At 38.3% G+C, this 25,622-nt stretch overlaps 4 protein-coding genes across 5 annotated transcripts; 1 reads left to right on the top strand and 3 right to left on the bottom strand.

Annotated features, from left to right (window-relative positions):
- Positions 1 to 1,170: 1,170 nt before the first annotated feature.
- On the bottom strand, positions 1,171 to 7,643 carry ccnc (cyclin C). The gene is made up of 12 exons (XM_062437044.1): positions 7,508 to 7,643; positions 7,090 to 7,196; positions 6,316 to 6,400; positions 5,939 to 6,008; positions 5,772 to 5,823; positions 5,584 to 5,639; positions 3,641 to 3,676; positions 3,448 to 3,539; positions 3,248 to 3,315; positions 3,077 to 3,156; positions 2,361 to 2,479; positions 1,171 to 1,541 (listed from the first exon to the last, which is right to left on the bottom strand). Exons 1-12 carry the CDS (start codon positions 7,537 to 7,539, stop codon positions 1,487 to 1,489), a joined length of 852 nt encoding a protein of 283 aa, XP_062293028.1. The 5' UTR covers positions 7,540 to 7,643; the 3' UTR covers positions 1,171 to 1,486.
- Positions 7,644 to 8,474: 831 nt separating this feature from the next.
- Positions 8,475 to 11,958, top strand: ngs (notochord granular surface). The gene is made up of 9 exons (XM_062437456.1): positions 8,475 to 8,671; positions 9,093 to 9,258; positions 9,444 to 9,593; positions 9,742 to 9,861; positions 9,972 to 10,067; positions 10,487 to 10,621; positions 11,297 to 11,407; positions 11,581 to 11,691; positions 11,830 to 11,958. The coding sequence occupies exons 1-9, from the start codon at positions 8,475 to 8,477 to the stop codon at positions 11,956 to 11,958; spliced, it is 1,215 nt and encodes a 404-aa protein (XP_062293440.1).
- An 884-nt stretch (positions 11,959 to 12,842) lies between these two features.
- Positions 12,843 to 20,182, bottom strand: pgm3 (phosphoglucomutase 3). The gene is made up of 13 exons (XM_062437453.1): positions 20,129 to 20,182; positions 18,306 to 18,514; positions 16,580 to 16,764; positions 16,285 to 16,352; positions 16,040 to 16,173; positions 15,709 to 15,904; positions 15,092 to 15,249; positions 14,927 to 15,010; positions 14,751 to 14,849; positions 14,454 to 14,573; positions 14,225 to 14,347; positions 13,614 to 13,787; positions 12,843 to 13,480 (listed from the first exon to the last, which is right to left on the bottom strand). Exons 2-13 carry the CDS (start codon positions 18,510 to 18,512, stop codon positions 13,382 to 13,384), a joined length of 1,647 nt encoding a protein of 548 aa, XP_062293437.1. The 5' UTR covers positions 18,513 to 18,514; positions 20,129 to 20,182; the 3' UTR covers positions 12,843 to 13,381.
- A 1,168-nt stretch (positions 20,183 to 21,350) lies between these two features.
- Positions 21,351 to 25,031, bottom strand: LOC133997657 (E3 ubiquitin-protein ligase TRIM35-like). Of its 2 annotated transcripts, XM_062437337.1 has the most exons (6): positions 24,399 to 25,031; positions 24,213 to 24,308; positions 23,900 to 24,130; positions 23,771 to 23,793; positions 23,071 to 23,189; positions 21,351 to 22,896 (listed from the first exon to the last, which is right to left on the bottom strand). In XM_062437337.1, exons 1-6 carry the CDS (start codon positions 24,801 to 24,803, stop codon positions 22,361 to 22,363), a joined length of 1,410 nt encoding a protein of 469 aa, XP_062293321.1. In that variant the 5' UTR covers positions 24,804 to 25,031; the 3' UTR covers positions 21,351 to 22,360. The 2 variants fall into 2 exon arrangements, with proteins under 2 accessions (XP_062293321.1, XP_062293322.1); XM_062437338.1 differs by lacking the exon at positions 23,771 to 23,793 and having other exon boundaries at positions 23,877 to 24,130.
- Between the last annotated feature and the right edge of the window lie 591 nt (positions 25,032 to 25,622).

The following is a 25,622-nucleotide window of genomic DNA, read 5'->3' as shown; positions in this document are numbered from 1 at the left end:
AGTGATAGAACTTGAGTGTACAGTAGATGAAGCCACTGAGGAAAACAAAAAGATGCATCCAAGTACTGCGACAAAAATCCACCCCTAAGATACATGTTACACTTTCACCTGAATGGGACAATGTACTCACATGAAGGATTTTCTCTGTAACCAGCAGCTATTATTTTATAAGGCTTTGAAGCCCCTTGTTTTAAGTACAGCCACACACACACCTCCCACTGTCTTTTCTCACAAAAATATAGATATTTACAGGTATATGGACACACATATTGCCACAATTCACTGATTAAAGAGATGGCAGGATAGAAATAAGTATGTACAACCAAAACAGACTCATTTAGAATGACTGTGATTTGCCTTTACTCAAAAAAAAAAAAAAAAAATCATTGACAAACTAAAAGTTTTTTAAAATAGATTTACAAGATACATATTCTACAACTAAAGCAGAATAAATGAAAAAGAAAGTACAATAAAATGAAGCGTACGCTTTGCAGCAGGCAAACAAAATCATGACAATGAAATAGACTGGGGCACTTTCATTCAAGCACAGAGTTCAAAGTGGAAGCCGCTCATGATTTCCGGTGAATTTTCCTTAATGAAGCAAAAACATGACAAATAAAATAAATGAATAGAAGCAAAAAGGCTATTTACAAAATGAAAGAGCGAATGGGAGGGAGGAGGTGCAATTGTCATGATTCAAAACAGTAAAATCTGGAATTCAAAGAGCTACTATAAACCTTAAAAGAAGATTTTTCCCTGGCACGGTTCATGATCAACCAGCGCAGAGGGCAGGGATATCCAATCACATCACAGTTGCACAGGGTGATATTCAATCAAAACCACTCTTTAAACGGCACAGTATCAAATCATTTTTACATACAGACACGAGTAGAGAAGACTACTATGGTCCCTGAGGAATGAAAACCCGCCCAGACTGGCCTCTCAATATGTTGTACGTACACACACACGCGCACACACACACACAGTACTTGTGATCAAGTTTTCTCGAATCCCGCGGAGCTCCATGTGAAGCTACTGGCTCCTCTGGGCTGTTCAAGGATGTCAGGATCATTACAATGAAATGTTTCTACTGAACCATCACATCTGTAAACCCCCTCCCACAATTCTCCCATCAAGTTTACCCCCCACTCTCCCAGCTCCCCTCTTACCCCGTACCCCACCCCCTACTGTTCATCAGTTTAAGTTCATTTCAAGTCTGGTGCAGAGTAGAGTGGCCTCATCGAGACAACATAACTGCCTGCTGTCACTGATCAGCTGTTAACTGCAGGCGTTTCTGCGGCTGTTTCCTAAATCCATAAACCCAGAATGATCAGAAAAGGGTAAATTGAAGACATGACTGTCAGAGTTGGGTGGGGGGTTGTCAGTTGAAGATGGCATCACAGAGGTTGTGCTGTGCAACGTTTTGAAGGTGATCAACCTCTCTCTGCATCGACATTATGGAATCCGGGGAGATACAGGCGCCACGCTAAGACTGGCTGTATGAGTTGCTTTGGTTCCCATTGGAGCTCTGGTCACTCTCACTGGAGACAGGACAGCGAAACAGATAGAGGAAAGGTTTACACTCAGTTCAATGAAATCAGTGTCATGTTTCCTAAAATAAGCAACGTAGAGCTGGAGGTGCCCTTACAAAAGTATTACATCAATTTAGCATTGCATCATAACATTTTTTGACTCACAGTTTAAAAAAAACAATTTCAAAGAAAATTGATGAAGTAGAACCCTTTTTTTATTTATTCCATGTTCATCCTTCTTGTCAAAACTTGGTCCCTATATTACCCACCATGAGCGTGCTATAGAAGTCTGGTAGTTTCACTTTTTTTCTAACCCACAAACAATTTTTTTTCAAGCTTGTAGTCTTCAGCTTTAGATGTGGCCTTAATTTACATCACTTCAGCAATTTATGCAACAGTTTTTTTCCACATATGCATTTATTATTCCCTAATACTTTTTTTTTTTTTAAACCACATTTACCGTAAAATGTAATTTTAAAAAGTGGTACAAGAGACTATTTCTTCTCTTCTCCTCTTGAAAAACTTAAAAAGAACTAAAAGAGCATTATGTGCAGTACACCACACTTAGTGGGCAGTCTTTTTTCTTTGCCATAAGGTTAATTTAGCTGTTGAGAACTGTAAATGTTTCACATCCATCATGTTTGGGAAAACCCACTCACCTAACTGCAAGTAGGTTTAAGTTTGATTCAGTTTGACACCAGATAAATTCAACTATTTTTTATATTTTATCGACTGTATATTTTACCTGAAAAACACACAATCTATCAAATAAAACATATGTACTGTATGTGATGACCGGCGTAACATACAGATCTAAGTCAGATTTACCTGTTTGGAGGTGGTTTGGGTTTAGGCATCTTGTTTAGCACAGCAGCGATCTCCTTCCTGTCATCAAAATTTTTCCACTGGTCATAGAGCTTCAGGATGACTCGGATAATCTCAAGGATCTTAACAGAAAACACAAAGTTAATTCATGTTTACCCACTGCTGCATATATTATACAAAAAATATATACAAACCTAAAGATTTAAAATGAAATATCCATTGAAAGAGATTTGTTTTTGTTGTTTTTTGGGGATTTTTTTTGTAAGTGACTCAGTTGCTTTTAAAACGGCTGTAAAAACACAAAATTGCACTCTCTGCATCATGCATGTGCACTGCTTAACAGTGAGCATACATGCCCATCGAGGCCCTTCAGTTGGACTACAGATACTGGAAAATCTTCAATTGTTCAAACTGCATATTTTCAGAGGCTCACTACTTTAATTCATCGTCACAGTCAATTGGCTTGTGTAGTTAGGACATAATGTTCTTCGATTCCATGATTGCACAACTTTTCTAATGTTAAAATATTCATACGTGCCCATTATGTATTATAAATGATCAGTCTGTGCATGTGTGAACTACATCTCTGAAGTCAGCTGTCAGCAAAACCTCGAATACAAAGTGCAGTTACAAAACAAGAAAGAAGGCCAATAACGACAGTGGCCTACATACTAAAGAAGGTACAGTGAAACTAAATGTGCAACAGTGACCGATCTTACTTTGTCCATGTCAACAGAGAGCTCTGCAAACCACTGCCTGGCATCTTTCTGCTGCACCACACAGGCCACATGCAGACAGGCTGTGGAAGGAAAAGCAAAAGAACTGATCATGTTACATCTAATAAATCTAATTTGAAGCTGCAATGAGTGATACATGGGAACAAATCTTACCCAGAGCAATCATGAAGGGAGGGTAGAGCAGACACAGATCTGTCCTGTATGTGTCATTCACTATTCGCCTGGTAAAGATGGATGACAGCAGAGACAATGAGTACAACTACAAAAATAGCTAAATTACCGCTAATTATTTTACCAGATAATTTCTGCTCACAAAAGAGATGCATGAATAAAAGTACACAGACGAAACGTACCAGGCAAGGGGTAGCAGCATGTCCTCCTGTCCCATATCCTGCACGTACTGCAACAAAGGTCTGTAGGGGTGATACACGATCAGGCAGCAGTCCTGAAACATAAACCACATCAACCATCAAGTCATTTTTCAAACAATCAAGTGAAATACAGCTGACAGTATGGTAACAGATAAAGAAAGCTCTCTGCACTCACCATCAACTCCAAAAGGTAGAACTCACACTCTAATATCTGCAAAGACACAAATTAAGATTGTGCTCAACGTCCAACATGTCAAACAATTTAAACAGAACCTATTTGTACGAGATTTGAAAAGAAACACAGATGGCCACTTCCTATTGGGATCTTATTGTATTGAGCACCCTCACATAAAAATACGCTTTTGTCAGTTGGAAAAAGATGTGTCTTTTGTATTGAGTAGTGTTTTTATTTTCATGTGACAACCTGGGTCACTTACAAGAGTTTTCACTCAGTTTTTCGCCCCACACCCTTATGTAGTTTACTTGTTTTGTTTTGCTCAATTCCTGGATGCCTATGGGATCAAATAACACAATCATGATACCATAGGCACTCAGCAATTGAGCCAAAATGGCCTGATATTGCTGTTTGACCTAATTCAGACCACACTAAATACATTAAAATGTCTGTCTGAAGGCATTTATTAGTTCCTGACTCTGGGAACATGGGAAAAATAGTAAAATTCCCCAAAACTACTGTATCTCTCAACTACCTCTATAAACAAATCACACATATTCAGGATATTCTACGTGACCTCCTTTTGATAACTAATGGAAACCCGCCTCCCATTTTGGAAACCTCTGACTTACACAACCTAATGAAATCATATTATATCAAATATTTAATCTGCTAAAATCTATATTTTGCTTTTTTTGTGGCCCTCATCTGTCCCAGTGCCATCGCCCCTGTTACTACTGTAGGTCCCCAGAGAGGGAACATGAAATATTATGTCTAAGGGTCGCAGCTCCCCGCCAACTCATTCTCTGCTGTATGAACTGCTCCCTCCTTCGATCGCTCCAAGGTGGCTCACTATAAATAATAGTCTACACAGCTTTCTGGACAGCGTGTCAGCCCCGGTGATGTCCTGGACTCTATGTGCGAATGTTGGATAAATAAAATGCTGGCGGTACACGTCACTTTACGCCACAGTGAGAGATGCTGTGCAGCAGCGGAGAGCCATGGCTGAAACCGTCTTACACAGCAACAGAAATCTATCGAAGGTGTGTGAACAATAGTTGTGGAATCTGTCGTATTGGTAGACACCGACATGGTGACATTGTGATATGGTGTAAGGGGATCTCAGGCATGCTGTAATGTGGCACCGCAGTGCATAAATAACTGCAGAGGAAGCAGGAAAACAGTCATGTGTTTAATGTGTAGCATATATCATCCACTGACATATGGTTTATCTTAATGGCTTAAGGAGTGAATTATGTCTGCTTTTGTGCTTGAGTTTAGAGCAGCTACAGTTAGATTTACATTTGATAGAACTTATTGATCACAAACTTTTTTGATCATTGATTAAATGCTTTGAGTCATATTTTAAGAAAAGAAATGCAACAATACTCTGGTACCAGCTTCTTAAATATGAATATTTTCAGGTTTTTTTAGTCATCTCTGATAGAAAACTGAATATCTTTGGGTTGTGGACTGTTGGTCGGGGAAAAACAAGACATTTTAGGTTGAATCTTTGACTTTGGGAAATGGTGTGCGACATTTTTCTCCATTTTATGACTGATCGATTCATTAAGAAAATGATAAACAGATTAATCATTAATGAAATTTATAATTAGTTGCAGCTGCAGTCTCTTTAAATTCAAGCTGAAATATGCACTTTCTTCCAGTCATATGGCCTCCTCTCAAATCTGACTCTTACTTAAACACGAGTTAGTGTCATCAGGCACATTCCTCAAATACACAACTGAACACTCTAATTAGGTCCTTGTCATTGTATTGTTGTGACTGAGAGCGGGGTAATGACTTTACTTGTCTTCAATATGTTGTTGCATTTACTCTTTCATAAATGTTATTTTTAATGCTTATTTACAGTTTGCAATTTGTTTGGGTCACTCTGGATGACAGCATCTGAATACCAAGAATTTAAACTGCATTTTACTTACATGATTCATTCTATAAGGAAACTCCTTTGGGAAGGCATAGGAAAATCTTGTTTTCACTGTTTGAGAAAAATAAAAAAAAATTTTAAACTATTAATAATAATAATTATTATAATAACAACACTTGGGAGATGTGAATATAAGGTTACACTGGTGCTATCTTCATCACATTACTGAATGCAGTCACTTACACACAGATGTTGCTGCAGAGATCAGTCTGGTATTGGACACAACTCCAAATTCCTGAAAGGGACACGTTTGAGCTCATATCAGATAAATACAACACAAATGTTTTCAGATGCTGAAAATGTGCTAGTGTAAAATGTTTGTCTTAATGTCAGCAAAGAAACTTCCATACCTCAACTTTTGAAGCCAGGAACACACAGGTAGGAGCCATGAGCACAGGATCTATACTTTTCAGGGAATACCTGCAAACAGAAAGAGATTAAGCTTTTGTCCAATTTTCTATTGGATTCTATGAGTAAGATTTATGTTCAGTAAATATAAAGCACAATGAAGATCAAATACCTCAAAATCAATCATGTGAATTTGGACAAGATAATATTGCATCTAAAGTAGAGGTGGATGATATGGTATTTGGAAAAAACAATTCATAGTAATGTAGAGTATAGTAACTATCTGATGAAATCTAGTCTGAAAAACACTTCACATCTTAATATTATAGTTTACATTTTAATATTACATTGAAATATTAACACTGTACTGTTTCTTTACCTGGCATAGAAGCGTTTGAAGTAGACAGTTGCCGTAGCAATAACCTGCTGCCGCAGCTTCAAGTGTTCCCCCAAAGCCTGAATGACTGAGAGAGACAACAAAAAAGACAAGCAAATAATTTAACGTAACATCAACTGACTTGTTTTAATAATTTCTGTTAGATAAGACAGAATGTTAAAAAGATAAAAGTACAGAAAATTTGACACTCCTGCTACTCTTAATAACACACCTAATCAATTATCAATTGTAATAGTCCACATTAAAGTCCGACCACTATATCAGTCTGCCAATATAGACATATCACAGATACATCAGTATCGGTGTATATATTGTCTGATATGAGGCAACAATTTCTGTATAGGTGATCCTTTTTCTTAATTCAAGTTAAGCATGTATGTAAATATAATCTTTTTTTAGGTTATTTTATTTATAGTTATTAAATTCCTGGTGAAGTTCAGTATCAGCACACTGTTGCAATTTTGTAGCCTACATTTATACAAAACCTCATTACATATCTTTGTCACAAGTGTTTGATAACCATGTTTGAGGGATCATTACAAAAAAATGCGTGTTTAAATATTTGTATAAACAAGATTAACAGCGAATATATCAATATCAGAATGTTTTACTCCCTAATATCAGTTTCGTCCCCTAAAATCCAGTATGGGTCGGGCCCTGGCACACATCACAGTACTGTTTTGTTTAATATGAAGGAGGTAACAGGTGTTGTAACTAATGAGAGCAGACTATGTACATTCACACAAATGTAAATACCATTGGCAAAGAAGATTTGCAGCTTCCAGTACTCCTCCTCTGTGAGAAACTTTAGGTCCTTCTGGCGCTCTTTCATGAGGTCCTGTTTGTCGAGCACCCACTGCAGACTTTGACAGATAAAATAATGATAATTATTAGTTTGGTTAGTTACACTGAAATCACCCAAGCTAGCGGGTAGCACACCAATATATTGAGACCTCTCGTTTGTGTACACCATTTATTTTGCTGTCGTGCATCTTGACAGATAAATTAAAAACTAACCTACTTTTTGTATTAAACATTAGGTCTATTTTTAAAGTCTTTCTATTTGTCTGATCGTAGTAAGAGTTGATGGCAGAGGCTAACGATAGGCCTCACAACAAAGACAGTCGTCCGCAAAATAAAGACCTAACACGTCATATTTTTAATTAAAACTTACTAATGAGAGCTTTGCCAGAAGTTTCCCGCCATATCGCAGCAGTTGAGGTAGAGAAGTACACTTAAAATCTAAATTACTTGGCTACAACGAAGTGGTGGATATCACAGAGAAAGTAGTAGTGCTAAGTGGACACTGGAGTAACATAAAAAGCCTTCCGGAAAACGATAGCGAGCAATAGCATGGTTCCGGATTTTTGTTTCCGTCGGTCAAACTCACGCATAAATAAATATTAAAAGTCTGTTTTGTATTGAATTTCGAAACACACGATTTAATATTTTCACAAGGAAAAATAAGATGGTTGAGTAGATGGGTGTGTACTGATCGATAAATTAGTGGGTATTCTTCGTTCAGTCTATTAACGTGACTTTGATGCAGTGGTTTTCACATTTTTTCAAGCCAAAGATCCCTAAACTGACCCATATTAGACCACGGACCCCCATTTGATAACATTTTGTCCCAGGGTCCCCGATCCGATAACATTTTTGCTTTTTGTATTACAGAAAATGTTTGAAACACATCAAAAACACCCATAGGCTATGTCTAGCCTATATTACATCTATTATTGTGTTATTTATTGATGGAATTATAGTGGAGATAAACGCTTCCCCATTTTTTGGGGGGACCCCGTGGAACCCCATTAAGGACCCCTGAGGGAACCACTGGCTTAGGCTTCTGAAGGCTATGTAAATGTACAGCCTAATTGCACAAAGATTAAAACCCCATATTACTGTGCCGTAACACACATTAAGATTTCAATCATCTTTGCAGTAAGTTCTTGACGCAAGCTTGATAGATGTTTGCAGGGACGGTCACTCGGGTCACTTTGGGGTTGAGAAGGTTCAACATTCCTCTGTAGTGTTGAGGGAAGGGTTGAGCATATATAGACCCCCACTGACTGCTGGCTGAAAGTGTGAGTGACCCGTTTCCAGCCTTCAGTTAAAGTTGCAGCAGATACAGAAGCATCAACATGAGCCTCAGTCCAGAGAGGATGTCTTCATACCGCCGTCATTTCGACGGCACCCTGGATCTTGCTCCTACCTACCAGTTTCGGGTGTCCAGTCCGTCTCCCAGTCGCAGGGAGACCCGTCATCGGTCGGTCAGCTTCACCCGAAGTGGCAGACCGATGGGGCGCAGGGCCACCTCCAACAATTCTCGGATAACCAGGTGGGTCACCTACAGACCTACTGTATCATTACAGCTTTGCAGGGTGTGCTGGTATGAAAATAAAATGTATGCAACAATTAATTAGCCTACTTAATTGAAAATCACTAAATTTGTGACCAGGTTCTGGTACACTGTTCAGCTTTAATGAGAGAGAATTCCTATTTGTAGTGTCATTAAATTATAGGAGGATAATGTAGGTAGTTTTAGTCACAGACTGGCCAGGAAAACCTTGAAGAGAATAGTTAACTCTTACTCTTGAGTAAAGCATGAACCTCCACTTAAATGCTCAGATGGCAACAACAACTTATGAATGCATATGAAGCAGTGTATTGAGGTATAAACTCTACTTGAAATAGAGATAAAAAATTATAAAATTATAATGATTTTTCAACTGAATATCCATCTCTGGTCCTGTCTACAGCAGTATGAGTATGGGAACGTTGTGCTTCGATATGTCCATGGGGCTCGGGCCAAAGTTGGACTTGGATGCAGCAGCAGCAGAGAACCAAGCTTTTATGAAGACTCGAACCAATGAGAGGCAGGAGATGGTAGTCCTCAATGACAGACTGACAGCATATATAGAAAAGGCAAGAAGACCCAAGCACACATACATTTGCTGTCATCCATCACTTATTAAATGCCGCACTAATCATCGTTTTCATTGAAATCTGACTCCTTTTTTGGCTTTTTCGACCCTGATCTCTTTAAATCTTTAGCCCATAATGACATCAACTTGTAATCATCACATGGACCTATATTTTTCCTACTGTAGGTCCGTACACTCGAGTCAAAAAACAAGCTGCTGGAGGCTGAGATTGAGGACCTGAAGAGCCGACATGTCAGGTCATCGGGCCTCAGGCAACTATATGAATCTCAGCTGAAGGAACTCCACAGGAACGCTGAAGAAATGAGAGTCCAGAGGGTGAGAGGTGGCTGTAAATCATGACCACAACACATTTAGATCGTGGCATGTTGTTCTGACTAGTTGAGAAGTCAGTCTATGTGGTTCATGTTGCATTTCACCTTATTATCTGCTTAATTCTTACATTTTAACAACTGGGTCTATACAGGATGTGTCTTTGGCCACCAAGGAGGCTATGTTGGGCCAGATGGGCGCGCTGAAGGCCAAATATGATGAGGCTGTTGAGGCGAGGAAGAAGACAGAGCAAGAGATTGAGGCTCTCCGTCCAGTAAGGCTCACTCCCTACTTTGAATTAAAATGTAATCCAACGTTGTAATTTAGAAGAAGGCTTATTTTTTATTTCACATAACCCAAACCGTATGTGGTTCTCTGTTGCAGGATGTGGATAAAGCAACCTCAGCACGGATTGTGCTGGAGAGGCAGCTGGAAAACCTGGAGGTTGAGCTGGCCTTCCTGCAGAGAGTTCACAAGGAGGTAACATGTGTCTGTCCAGCTGTCTGACAGACACACTGTGTATTTGAATCAGTGGCTGGCATACCTTTCATTTAGTCATTAATGGTTTAATGACATGGTAATTATCACTACGACAGGTTTTACTTAAACCAAGACATTTTTGATGGATAGAGTAAGTAAGACTGAAAACATGCCAATTATCAGCATAGTGTGAAGGACACATAAAAAGCTCATGTGACTAACCTGCAGTGCAGATTGGTGGAGTGAACCTTCCTTAACAACATAAAGTAATGTGTCCACGACTTAACCCCAAAACATATTAAATACTATGCCCATGTGGCTTTAAAATAATCTTTTATACCTCAGAGTTATATTATTGAAGTTGAATAAAACATCATCTGTGTGTCCCTTTCTCTCTGTGGTTTGTGATTCGCTGAAAGGAAATTGAGGAGCTGATGAAGCAGCTCTATTCAGCAAACTCAAAGGTGGAGCTGAGCTTTGGTCTCCCAGACCTCTCCTCTGCCCTCCAGCAGATTCAGTCTCAGTACGACAGCATCGCCGCCAAAAACCTACAGGTATGGTGCAACGACAAAGCCACATCATGTTCACTTAAAATCTTCTTTGCACAACTGTCTTGAACCACTGGTGCATTGATGATTCTCTGATCAACCATCTCCTCCTCTCTGAAATTGGATGACTATTATTATTTGTTCTACCTCAAAAATCCTCAAAACTCACCCCCATCTCTGGCATCTACTAGAAAGGTCTAAAAATACTACAGGACTCCTGCACCCTGCCAACCCACTCTTAATAACCCTCTGCTCAGAGCCATAAAATCTAAGAAATCTCATTTCCTCAACAGCACATACTGCAGAACCATTCAATTACTAAATGGCTCCCCAATTCTGCGTCAGCACTTTATGAAAGCGAAGACCTACTGTATTTTAAAGCACCTGACATTTTAATTCCTATATTGCATTAGACATTCATCTTGGACTATTCATATCTTACATCCACACATGAATTCTATGTTTTATGGGATGAGGTTATGTGCTTTTTATTATTATGTGCCCTAACAGTTATGTTGTGATTGTTTGTTGTTCTGTCATGAGCAAACTGAGGCAAATTCCTAATGCCTCAGCTGTACAGCAATACAGTATTGAATCTAGAGTCTCTACAAACCCCATGCAAAAAGATTATGTAAGGCTACTCAAATGAGTTAACATAGTTTATTAAACCATTTTCTTCAGGAAATGGACACTTGGTACAAGACAAAGTTTGAGGACCTGAGCACCGCCTCCACAAAACATGCCCAAACTGTTCGCAACATGAGAGAGGAGATAGCAGGCTATAAAAAAGATGTGAGTATTATATTCTCTTCTCATTCATGGTTAGTCATACCTCTTCTTAACCTTAAAATGAGTGTGTGTGTGTGTGTGTGTGTGTGTGTGTGTGTGTGTGTGTGTGTGTGTGTGTGTGTGTGTGTGTGTGTGTGTGTGTGTGTGTGTGTGTGTGTGTGTGTGTGTGTGTATAGATCCTCAACAAGGAACGTGAATTGGATGCACTAAAGACCAGGAATGAGTATTTGGAGGATCAGATCTGTGACACAGTGGAGAAATACAAGAAGAAGGAGGAGGACCTGCAGGCAAGTAAACTGACTTGATGTCACATTACACTGAAGCAATTACATTTTCACAGTAAGTTGCATATCACATTTTCTTAATGAATATAAAGACTGATTTTTGGACATTTTCTCATCATAAAACGGATTCTATTGCTACAGGAGCATATAGAGGCGATTAAGCTGGACCTGAGGCTGACCAAGGAGAAGATCGCTCTGCTGCTGCGGGAATACCAGGACCTACTGAATGTTAAGATGGCTCTGGAGATTGAGATCATCACATACAGGTGACTACAGCACAGCCTCAGGTTTTCATGCCCTAATGCCATCCCCAGAATGTGACCTGATTGTTTTACATTTAGTAGAAAATATAAGCCGAGACACTACAAACAGGAAATGTTTAGTTTTGAATGCCACACTCACTTCTCTTTATTTGGCAGGAAACTGATTGAGGGAGAAGACAGCCGACTGAGCACCGTGGTCCGTCACCTATCCAGTATCAGTCTGAAAGCTGCTTCAGCTTCAGTCTCTGATGGCCCTGCTCCTGCAGCAGTGGCCTCATCAGACGGTAACTTAGAGGAGCAGGCAACTAAGACGTGTGAGAGGAAGACTCTGCTCATCAGGTAGAGAATGTATATTACAATTCATTTGTAACACTCTTCAGTTGAATCTAAGTAGCCAATTTCCCAACCTGTTTCCCCCCTCTTTCCAGAACAGTTAAGACACATGAGGACACATATGAGAGCAACACACAGGAGTGCACCATCACCATTTCTGGAGCTGCTGATGATACAGAAGAATAGACCTGCCTCAGACTTTACTGAGTGAACCCTGTTGACGATCTATTGGACAAGTTTCATGGCATGTTCTTTATACTTTTTCAGTCCTTTGAAAATCCTAAAATTCAATATTGATTTTAGGAAAAACACATTGTGCAATAGTAAGAGGAATTCCATATTCTACACAATTACATACACACATTTTAAGATATTTTGCATCTTCTGCTGAGACTTTACACTAAGATGTGTCCTGTTACTCTGCTTTGCCTGCTCCTAACTTTTTGTCTGCCTCTCCTCGCCTCTCTGCTTTTTTAATCCTCCTGTGTGGCAGGAACGTGTCTTTCAAAGTAACAAAATAAATAAACTGCAAACACACATGGTTGTGGTTCTCTTTTTCCATTATTTATTTAAAATTAAAGCAGCACCATCCTTCCACCTGACATTTGAGGGAAGTACACAAGTAAACTTTTGATTTCACCATTTCAAATAGCATATTCCTTACTTTAACTGTTGTAGGAAGTCACAGTATGATAAAATTGTTTGAAACCCACATTAAGATCTCCCAGAAATGGAGTGTGTTCATTTGTTTGTGAAAATAATTATGATATATTATGATATGGATATATATATATACAGTATAGTAACTTATGTTACAAGTTAACCATTATTTTCAGGCACATGACGGCCTGTTTGAGATGCAATAACAACCCATTCATTGTTTTCCCAATGTCCCCCATATCTTAAGATAGAAATACAGAAAAAATAAAAAACGAGATTGAAGTACCAAGTGAATTTAACAGTACAAAATAATTTGGCACCTAACCAAACAAACAAACAAACAAAAAAACATGCAATTTGATAAATTCTGACTGTAGAAAATGATCAACTGGAATAGCATTAAAAAAGCATAGATTGATGGGTCAACATTGTGTGCATTAGTGTTTCTCGTGCAGCGGCTTCGGTTCATCTCCCACTCCCCCAGCCAGGCGATACACTGCAAGGCTGACTTCATGTGCGAGGGTGTCAGTACTCTCCTAAAACAAAAACACAATATGAGAGCAACCACACTTCTATTCAGAGGTATTCTTCTGTCACACCAGCATGTGTAAGAGATGAAAGGACAAGCACCTAAAAATTTCCAAAAGACAGAAGAAGAGGAATTCTCACCTGAGTTTCAGCCTCGGCATAAACTCTGACTACATCCTCTGTGCCAGAGGGTCTAACGAAGGAGCGGGCCAGTCTGTATTTCTTCACTAAGCTGTCAATGGTCTCCTGTAGTCCTGCTGGGCTCACGGCCCGTCTCTCTGCATCTGTTGTGTCTATCACCCTGCGGTCCGCCACCTGCAGAACAAAGTCACGTACAACTATAGATATGTATAATTGTATATTTTGACTTAGAAGATGAGTACAGGTGAGTCAACAAAATTCTTCAAAATCACACAAAATCAAAAGCTAACAAAATCTACTCATTTACAGTTCTGCAAAGTGAAACTGCCTTAGATCTAAAAAAAGAAGGTTACCGCACTTGGTACTTGTTTGGAACATTTTGAGAAGTCATTTTAAATAATATTTTGAATAAGACAGGCTGTTGGTCAAAATCAGAGGAAAGGCCTCAAATTTCACTTCATTTCACTCATATAGTGGATATAATAGTATCCAATATTAATTTAGTGCAATAGTTTTACAAAAATATTCAAGCTGATACTCTTTTTCTCTCTTTGGTTGAGAAGGGCAAAGAAAGACAAAAGAGTGACAATGATCCATAAATGTGTGCGTACCTTGACTTTGAGCTGCCTGTTTGGCAGGTCAGTGTAGATGGCATCCCACTGCTGGATAGTCATACCTTTGATGGCTAATATAGCTTCAATCAGCAACATGTCAGAAATTGCGTCACCTACAGTCTTTGATTAAAAAAAGAACATATATATAACTCATCATAATAAAGATGCACAATCTTTAAATAATTTTGCCTCTTTTCATACCTTTGTTCAATGTGTGTGTGTTTACCTGGTTGATGACGTTGATCGTGTTCTGCAGCAGGAGAGCTGCTCTCTTCCTCTGGTCGTCGGTGTTGGGATTTTTAGCCAGCTGCTGGATCTTCTCTTCAGCCTCCTTGCTGAACAACACCTGACCACAACACAAACACACCATCACATGCTGAATAGTAAGAATCATTAATTTAATAATGACAACAGACATAGTGTACCACAGGACAGACACAGAAAGAAAGAGCTATTACTTTGGTGTTTGACTGGTTATGATAGGTGCTTGATATAATTTGTACGAGTGTGTCTGTTTACTCACAGTCCCGTGGCCATTTGCCTCAAAGTAGACGCCTATGTCAAACTCCTGCGCTGCATGATGGAGGTGCTTCACTCCAGTCTTAGTGCACCTCACTATTACCTGAGTCACATAAAAGTATGTTAGCGCTAACTTCTTCAAATAAATGTAAAGATAAAAGTTCTTGTGTGTTTGCTCACTTTCATAGTGTCCTCCAAATAATGTGTCGAGCTTCCGTTAGCATAAGCAGTTTGCACCACAGCGATCTTCAAGTCGAGGCCAGCCTGTATGAGCACAAACACAATTTAGTGTTTGTGTCTATGTACCTAGTTATTGTTTATATGTTGGTATGTGAGAGTGCACACCTGTGTGAGTGTCTCTTTAAGGAAAGTGCTGATGAGTGTCGCAATCTTGTCTCCATCTAGCAAGTGAAACTGTCCTTCAGGGTCAGTGTAGTAAAACACTATTCGGTCAGCGTCGCCGTCAAATGAGCAGCATCGCTCGCCTGCGTTCGTCTCAATGCCTTCACAGAGATGGAAAGAAGAGGAGGAGGGAGAAAGATACATTATGGAAGTGGTAAACTAAAAACACCATCTCTCTTTTTAATTTTTCTTGGACATACAGTATACATTTATGGGAAAAATGTGTTTAAAAAATGTGCAATTACAGGGACACAAAAATTTTAACTGAGCTTTCAACTGTCACCACTGGTGATGATGGATTTTTAAAAGGTTAATGTCATCAGCAAAATGCCAAATAAAAGTCATTACTTTGGTGATAAACTGATGTTGTGGTCAGGACCTGCATCTATGATTTTACATATAAAAAAACACACAAGCAATTTATCATATATACTGTGTTGTATGAGTCCATACTCAGTCAGTAGATAAAGGATGTTAGGATGATAAAAACTTACTTAAACACATTCTGCACCTGCTTATGAAAACTGTAATCTACAAATATCTTAAAAGCATGTTCACACCTGTTGGAGGTTCCTGCTGCACTTTGACAAAGTCAGCACCGCACTCGTAATTTAGCTTCCCTTTGGTGCCGTCGTTGAAGAGGGAAATTTGCAGCTCCCTCTTCACGTGTCTCTCCATCTCATGCACCTTCAGAGCCCCAATGCCGTTAGCGCCGTCCACATAGAGGTGCTTCTGGTCATCTGTACGGTTGGACACCTAACAGAGAGCAAAAAAATTGATGGGAGGAGAAAAGAAGAAGTGAATGAATTAAAAAAAACTAAACATGCCCACACAAACATATAGTGCTTGATTGAAGACACAAGAACACAGTGACACCCCATCATTTCTTACACTCTTGGTGAGCTGAATGAAAGCTTGGCAGAGTTTGTTGTAGTATCCGTCCACTGTGGCCTCTCCATATTTGCCCTGAGTGTTCTGACAGCAAACCATGTAGTGGAGCTGTGGGGTGGTCAGCAATCCATAGTCTGATCAAATAAGTGGACAGATATTGAGTGAGAAGAGAGCAACTGAGAAATTATAAAACTAGATGAGCAAACAACAAAATCGGAGGATACAATCAGTTTAATAAACCTGACCTTTGCTGTGACCGCCAAGAGCGGACACTCCATCCAGTACTGCTTGTGAAAGGCTCGCACTGCTGCTCCTGTTGTTAGAGAGCACACATTGTAGTTCATCACAAGGACATTAACATGAAGGCTAAGCTTTATTGTGCAAAAAGAGGAAAAGGAAATCTGAGACATTTACTTTCAATCAGCCAATAATACAACATTGTTAAAAAGTCTATGTGGTGTTTTTTAGTTTTACCTGTTACCTAAATGCCATCTGTATGTATCAATTAAATTAAAAATAAAGTAGTAAACGTCATATTACCTGGTGTCTTTGCCTACAAACACATTCGCTTCCTGGCTCATGTTTATGGCCTCCTTCTCTATAACATCCTTCAGAGCAGTAAGCAAATCTTCCTGCTCTGCGTTGGCCAGCTGGGTGGCATAGCCCTCCCATGCCGGTGTCACCATCTCCCCCATCGGGTCAACAAGCTTCACCCCATTGTCCTCCTACACAAGTCCAAAAATAAAGAGAGAGAGTTCGACACAATTAATCATGATAGACTAATACAAAAACTGGAAAAGTATGGGATCAGAGGGGTAGGGCTACTGTGGTTAAGAAGTTACATTGAAAACAGAAAACTGTTTGTGCAGGTGCAGGTTCCAAAATATTTAAATATGTAATGTTTGCTGATGATACAATATTTTTTGTATAGGTGAGAATCTTCAGCAGCTGTTAGAGACTGCCGCAGCAGAATTGGGGAAGCTAAAGTTGTGGTTCGATGCAAATAAATTATCATTAAATATAAAAAAAACACATTTTTGGGAATACGAATAAACAACTGAATACTTTGATTGAATTAATGATTGATAGTGTTAAATTGGAAAGAGTAAATGAGAGCACATTTTTAGGAGTAATTATCGACCATAACTTTAGCATATCAAATATATTAGGTCTAAATTAATGCGCTCGGTAGGGATTCTCTGCAAAACAAGGTATATATTAAATAATAAATCATTACAAACACTGTATTGTACACTTGTGTTACCATATCTGACTTATTGTGTTGAAGTATGGGGAAACACCTACAGAAGCAACCTACAGCCAATATACAATATGCAAAAGAGAGCAATAAGAATAGTGAGCAAAGCAGGTTATTATGATCACACCAATGCAATGTTCATAAAATCACAGACACTGAAATTTTGGGATCTAGTAGAGTTCAAAACCGCACAAATTCTGTATAAAGCACATTATAAATTACTTCCTGGCCATATACAAAAAAACTTTAGTGATAGAGAAGGGGGATACGATCTAAGAGGGAGATGGAATTTTAAACAACCAATTGTTCACACTACTCTGAAAAGCATGTGTGTATCTGTCTGTGGGGTGAAGCTGTGGAACAAGTTAACTGATGAAATCAAAAAAAGTAAAAATATGTTGCAATTTAAAAATAAGTTAAAAAAAATTATTTTGGAAAGATACAGTCTTGACGGTGGGGAATGATTTTTGGGATTAATGTTAAATATGTATTTTGCTTGATATTTGCTGAGTATGTACATGTAGGTGTGTGTATATGTGTGTAGATGGCATGTATGCTTGTTTGTTTATGTATAGGTAATGTATATACATATATGTACATGTATGGTTTAAAGGTTAGGGCATTAATAAGCTTGTAGCTTCAGCCCTGACCCTTTCGATCAGCCATGCAGCCCTGTTAGAGGGATGTGTTACTGTTTTCTTTTTTGTGGTTTTATTTTTTATTTTTTTTGCTGATCGAAATAAAATAAACTCAAACTCAAACTCAAACTCAAACTCAGAGTGGCAGGAAAAGGTAGAATCTGAGTATTACATGGTGATAGGTGGTGATAACTGGTGAGATCAAATCAAATTAAGATTGGACAGCTAGAGGTGAATCCTGCCTATTTTAAACATGAGGCCAAAAGATTTTAAGTGGAAAGGTTATTAATGAATGCCAAAATCTATCTTGGTATAATATGGATAAAAGAACAACATGGTAAGACACAAGGAGAAGTTAGTCCTCTCACACCTCTGGGTTATGAGATGCTGTGACCATGACTCCAATGGTGGCCTTTGTTTTTTTGGAGCGGAGTGTAGCCAGCAGTCCCATCCTGAACATGATGTGGTCCAGATGTTTGGCATTGGTCCTGAAACCAGCGGTTCCATACTGCAAAACCAACCCTGCTGGCTTAGGATGTAGGCTGGACTGTTTTGATACTTCCTGAAACTGAGCCATCGCTGAAAGACATCATAAAAACAAAAGTCAGTGGCGGAAGAAGAATTCACATTCTTTATTTGAGTAAAATCAGCAATACTACAATGTAGTAATGTTAAGCTCAAAGCACAATATCGACCTTTAAAAACATATAGATGTATTAGCAAAAGTATCACAGCAAAGATGTTTCACTTTCCTGCTTCACCACCTCAAACGAGGCCTTGTTACGTCACACTCCTATCAGAGAGGTGTGGTTTTGGATACAGAGTATGAGTCACTGCATATGACAGGAATCTGTACACAGTTTTTTCTGATTAACTTGTTTTTACTGTTTTTATTAAGATGGTTTTCTGTACCAACAAGTATATTTTCACTGCAATTAACTGAAAAAATGTTTTTAGGTTTTATTTAAATGTCTTAAAACTACATCCTGACAGCTGAGCATGTTACTGTCAGACACTGTTCACCCTGCGTTCAATATAAAAGGAAGTTAACACATCTGTCAGATTCATACTGCTGACTTGTTTCCCCATAACAAGGCAGTCTTCTGATTTTCAGCCTGATATCCCTAAATTTGTCCACTGTAGCGAAGAAAACACATCCTGACAACCGAGCCTGTCAATGTCAGACACCGATCCCCCTGTGTTCAATATGAAAGGAATTACATTTTTTTTTAAATCCTTGTAATTTTGCCATTGATAGTATTGTTTCTTTTGAATGCTTTATGTTGTGAATTATTCAGATTTTTCCATTACCAAATTTGTAAATATAAAAATCCATACTCCTAAGAAAAAATATTTTCAGAGCTGACTGTCCATATCAAACAATACATTTCATCAATATTCTCCTCCCATCCGAATTAAAACGTGTAACCACTATAAGCTTTACAAGATGTTTAGGCCTACCGATCTGTTTTTGATTATTTTTATGTCAACCTTTAGTCCCTCTGGCTTGTTTGTGTTTGTAGATCTTATAAACAAAACAATGAATTAATCATACAAGACATCAGCGGGAAATTAAAAACGTAGTTCTTGCAGCCCCAGTCAAGTTTAAAGTGGCATATATGTGCACACAGTACTTGAGTAAATGTACTTAGTTACATTCAACGATTCACTGAAACAAGCCTAGAGTGAAATAAAGACAGTTTTGTTTTGCACACATGCAGTGATGGTATATTGATTTAAATGATATGTTATGACTGACAGAAAGCTTTGTAATGCTCTGGGATAAGTATTTTCTCCAAATGGCCACTCAAATAAACTCAAAGAAAAAAGACAGACTTTGTATTTCTACCACAGAAAACTCTTTTAAATCTTCTATATTAAGAATATATTAATGAAACATATGAATATTTCTTTACTCAGGCTACAAACAGCCACTGAAAGCAACATTTAGACTAACATTTTCCAGAAAATGCCAAAGAGCAATAAGAGGGCAAAGTTTGCAGATGATTAAAGCTGCAACGTGTCGTCCAATAAAGCGAAGAGCTCAATAAACTATCACTGACACTCACTTTACATCTTAAATCGTATTAACACAAGTCAAAAACTGGTGCTTTCAGTGTAACATGTTATAGACAATGCAAACAAACCAACGTTATCATTTTTATCGTATTAAGTTGTTTTTTATTCACTTACTGTTTGGTTTTCTGTCTGGATTAGTAATGTAGAGTAACGTAATCAATGAAAGGCTTCCTGTTACTCCGGTTCTTGTCCTGTCCGTGATATTTTTTTTTTCTAGGACGGCGAAGTCATGACCCGCCCTCCTCTGCCTCTGATTGGCTTACCCAGATAGTCTTATTCTAATTCTAACCAATCACACGTCTCATTCCTGAATCTAACCAACCAAACCAATGAAGGCAGCAGTTTTAGCCAATCAGAGATAGAGTACGGCAACTCATGGCTTCACCGCCCTAGGAAATCAAAACTTGACATCCGGGTCCGCCTCTCTTTCTTCTTCATTTATTGTTTAATGGCGGCTGGCAAATAGCTTTTAGGCGCATTACCGCCGCCTTCTGGATCAGACTATGGATCAGTTACTATACTATTACATTAAATTATAACCAACCTATTAAGTCCTGTGTTTTCTATAAATCTAACAGCTATGTATCCTTCATCACCATCAACATTTTTCTAATATCTATTGTCATGTGATTCCTTTTGAAGTGTGATTTTAAGTCTCTTATAGGATAAGAATACATGATCTAATGTTCACACATTTAGCATGCTTATTCATGATGTTTAATGTAATGATCAGACCAGTTTGACTGAACCTCATCCTTAATTTAATGTCCCCCTCCTTTATTGTTCTATTGCTTTCTCTCCTTTCTCCTACTCTCTTTTAAATGCTGCAGTAGTATCAACCCTAATTTCCTCTATCCCACTCTTCTTTCCATTTCTGATCCGATTATTTATTTAACCTCAGCCTTGCTACATTTTACCATCATACTTATTTTTCTTTTTGCTCCTTTTGTATTTAGCTCATCTCCATCCACACCTATATGTGCACAAATCCATTAAATACAATTATATTCCTGCCGTCTTTATTCTGAATATTGTTTGAGCTATATCACTATGTACTGTACTATGTATTTCCTAGTATCTGATGTCAGGCTTTCAGTACTTGTTAGGGTATCAGAACCTATCAAAACTTTGATTGGTTTGAATTCCTCATCCAGCTTAGAGTGAGTATAGAGTAACTAACAGTTCCCCTATTGCTAGGTAAGTACAGTATCAGTTCAAATTTTGGACACACCTTCACATTTGCTTGAACGACAAAGTGTCCTATTATTTCATTATTAAACTCTGGAGGAAAAAAGCAGTGTACACACACTTGGATTACAGCAGCCAAAGTCTTTTTTATTATTGTCAACATTTTAACTACATCGGGTCTTCATCAAGAAAATAGCGAGTATGCTAAAGGTCAAGGAATATATACACAACAAATTAGTTACATCATGCCAATGTCATTTCAAATACTTTCTGGCAGCAATCAACACCTGATGGAGATCAGTTTATCATTAAGTACTGAAGAAAAACAAAAAAAACAGTTACAACAACAATATATATTAATGTCCCAAAAATGTATGAATATTTGTGGCAAAGTACATACAATATCAGAAAGAAGCAACAAAGCAAAACAAGACTATGCAGATTCTTTACAATACATTCAAAACAACATTTGAAGGACCAAATAGACCAAAGCTGAAAAGGACAAAATATAAATACTGATTCCAAGAGAAAGAACTCAAGAGGGAACAGCTTTTAAGATTTATTCAACTCTGAATATCAGTTTCATTAGCCTTGAAATGACAACTGAAATCAGATCATTGCAGTATTTTCATTTACTGCATATCATGAGGTGAAACAAGAATTGAATTTTTTAAAAGCAAAAACAAAGTTTGAACAAATTTAACCTCTACCAAGCTGTAACATGCAATGATTGAAAAGGGTGAACGGCTGTGTTATCAGCACCTTTACTGGACACTTTAAAAATCTCCTTCAGGCTTATTTTTTCTCAAACTTTTCTTAAACTGTTTTTAAAAGCTGAGAAGTAATCCTTGTGACAAGTAAACTGAACTTCATCTGTAAAATCAGCTGGGGTAACCCTTTAGGAAAGTCAAAAAACAAAATAGAAAACTCTTACACCATGGTTAACATGTCAGTGGCTACTGACATCAAACAAAGTTAAAGAGCCAGAACAAGAGTTATAACTATATATCTAAGAAACATAACCTTAATATGGAGTCAAAAGAATACTAAAAGATGTGATGATAAAAATTGTTGTATTTCATGTGGCACAAGCCCTTGATCAAGGTCTCATATCTCGTATCAAGGCCTCATCTTGTTGTTTGAACTAATGCAGCATGTTTATCTGGTTAGGCTAACTGTCACTGAGAAGTCAGCAGGAAGGACTTTTGCATTCTTACGGAAATATGGAAAAACAGGTTCTGTGAAAGTGTGTTTGATAGTGTGTACAGGTGTTTTCCTATACAGGTCAAAAAATGATAGTATACCTTGGTCATAATCTAGCTGCACTCTCACCTTCTCAGGAAATAAATCATTACATACGGTTTTTGTATCATCCTCTGGAGTAAGTTCATGTAAAACGCGATGACACATGCACATATAGATGCCCCAGATCTTCTCAGAGGTTTCATGCTTGCGTCTAGTAGCCACACCAATATACCAATAACCACCCACCTCCTCAACCCAGCTGTGTTCCACCTTTACATCCCAGCTGTGTTTCCCAGAGCTAAAGCACTCAGAGCCAAGAATATCCCAATTGCCTAGCCTTTCAGGGTTATGAGGGAGCAGCTGACTCTGGTCTCTTACTGTTGAACGGGTCATGTTTTCTGATACAGTTAATAATGAGTTGCCAGTGTTGGGGTCCAGAGTTACAGGAGCTTCAGAGGGGAAAAACAGAAACAAAAGGTAAAGTTTATTGAGATGATTATTAAAGTGAACGTTTTATGAAAGGCCAAGATATGCTTTGGTAAGTGAGATCCTTAGTTATCTGTATATGTTGTGGATTAAAATTTCAAGATATGGTGACGCAAAAATAACAAAACATTGCTTACTGTACTGTATTATGTTTTTCATCTTCCTCCAGACTGTGAACAGCAGGTTCCCCAGGTGTTTGGCCTCATCGATCAGGGCTCCTGATGGAGTCTCTGGTTCTGGCAGGTTGCACTGGGATCTGAAGAATATTAGGTAGCCAAAGATATATTGGTAGCATTTATGTCTGGAGCAATGTGCTCATGATATAACAAATAATTAAATCTAAGCAAGAAAAAAATAAGAAAGCAGGAATTAATTTGTGACTTTATGCTTTATTTCTAATGCTACACTCACTAGACACTTTCATGAAATTTTCATTTATCTGTTTAACAGTTTATTAAACTATTACGACCCCAAAAAGGCCTAGGGGAGGGGGAGGTAACAATCAGTATAGGTTACTGTGATTGCCAGGTAACTGAATTAACATACCACATACCATACATTTTATCTATACATAATATCTCACAGAGCAGTAAGATTTTTTTGTTTTGTGAGCTGATATTTACCTCCCATCACAACCACTGAAAGTCAGTGTTGAACCAAAACCTACATTTTAAATCAAAGACTTTAGATCACAAAAGGAGTCTTAACTTAAAGGTAGGTGCAATAAAAATGACAAGTACTTAGGACAAGATGCATGTAGACAGTGCTTGCAAGATAAATATGTTGCTTCTTTCAGTTGTTCAATGTGTCTTCAAAACAGTATATGAAGCCACTTACCGCTCCATAGAGGATTTGACATTCTATGAAAGAAAGGAGAAAACACAACAACAAATCAATACATTTAACTTTGCTACATGTTAAATATTTACATCTGGATATTGACTGACACAAGTGATCACTGATTACCAGCATGAATGAGATGTCTTCAGCTTTAATTTCTCCCTCGATGGTTTTGATTTTGTCTGAGAGTGAAGAGATCTCTGCAGTCAGATTCACAATCCTGATCTTCATTGCTTCACTCTTGAGCGTCACCTCTTTCCTCACAGCATCAATCCTTGCAGTCTCTTCTGCCCGCAGAAACTGGTACAGCTTTTGAAACTCCTCTTTTATCCCCTTCTCAGTCTGCTGGGCCTGGAGCTGAGGAGAGACACTTTTTGACTAAAGTAGACTACATGTTATATTGTTGACTAACGCTTAAACCATCATGTTAGTGACTTACTGTGTTGTGGCCGGCCATTTTATCACACTTGACTTTTTCTGCTTGGAATGACCCCCGTTTGGTTTTTAAATGCATTAGCTGAACCTTCAGTTTGGTCTATAACAAGAATAAGAATAAAAATTTCTAAATTACAAAAACTACCAAATCCCAAACATCTCAGCTGCTATATTAAACTATATCACTTACCCTGTAGTCTTCTGCTGCTTCATTGATAGGGACAAAGTTATGTTGCTTATGTTTTTTTGCATCCCTACAGATCAAACAGATCAGTTCTTGATCATCCTGACAGAAGAGTTTGAGTTTATCACCGTGCAGACTGCAGAGCTCTTTAGATCCTGATGAACCTCTCTGACTCCTCTCTTGTCTCAAGGTGTCAGAGAGATTTCTCAGTGCCAGATTACGTGGAGGCTGAGCCATTGGAAATATTTCCTTACAGACTGGGCATGTCTGGAGGGTACTCTGTCTCCACCACTCCTGAAGACAGTACTTACAAAAGCTGTGACCGCACAACAAGACTACAGGATCCTTAAATATGTCACAGCACACAGGACAGGTGCAGTCCATTTCAGATGGTGATTCACTGGCAGCCATTCTGTCGTTGTCTTCTGTGGTTCTTTTCCTGCTTATATGAACTCTCAAAAAGCCAACTTACTTTCACTTTCACAGAATGAGCACTCCAAAAGTGCTCCCTTTCAGAAATTGAGTTGCAGTTGTATCAATACACACCCTTAAAATACACACCCCTGGATTATCTTCACTATTTTCTTCTGTTTTCAGTACATTAACACGAGAAGCTTTCAGTGCTGACCTTTAGTCACTTCTTCCTGCTTTCTGTGTAAAAAGGGAGGAGCTTTTTCTTTTTTCTTTTTTCTATCTCTGTAGGCCCACCCCGCCATGTGAGATAAATAGTTGCTCATTGACATGGCCACAGTTTGAAGAAAGACATAATTCTGCTTATCAGATTTTTTTCCAGTTTTTTCTCAGTACTTTTGCTCTGGTGCTTTGGCATGGTGAGTAAAAACATTATAATAATGGAACAGTAGTATTAACCCCTAACCAAGAAACAAAGTGTGCCTCAATGGCAAATATAGGGAGCTTTCACCTGTAGACTTATCAAATGTCACTCCTTTAAATGGAAATGTTTAATCCAATGATAAATACACACAGGTTTTAAAGAAATTATAGTACTTACAAATGTAATTGCTGTCAATTCAAAATGTGGCAACATCCCTAAATATGTCCAACAGGGCAACAAACATGTGTGGTGAGACAATCAGACAGGTTGTAATAAGTCCATTGGGGCCTGGTTATGTTTTAAAATGAGGGAGCAAACTTGGAATGATACATAATTGGTGGGGGGACTGTGGGGTCTGTGAGTCCTCCCCTAGAGAAATTTTCTACATTTCAACA

The sequence above is a fragment of the Scomber scombrus genome, chromosome 17 (assembly GCF_963691925.1).
Source record: "Scomber scombrus chromosome 17, fScoSco1.1, whole genome shotgun sequence".
NCBI lineage: Eukaryota > Metazoa > Chordata > Actinopteri > Scombriformes > Scombridae > Scomber > Scomber scombrus.
This window is presented reverse-complemented; position numbering and strand designations above follow the sequence as displayed.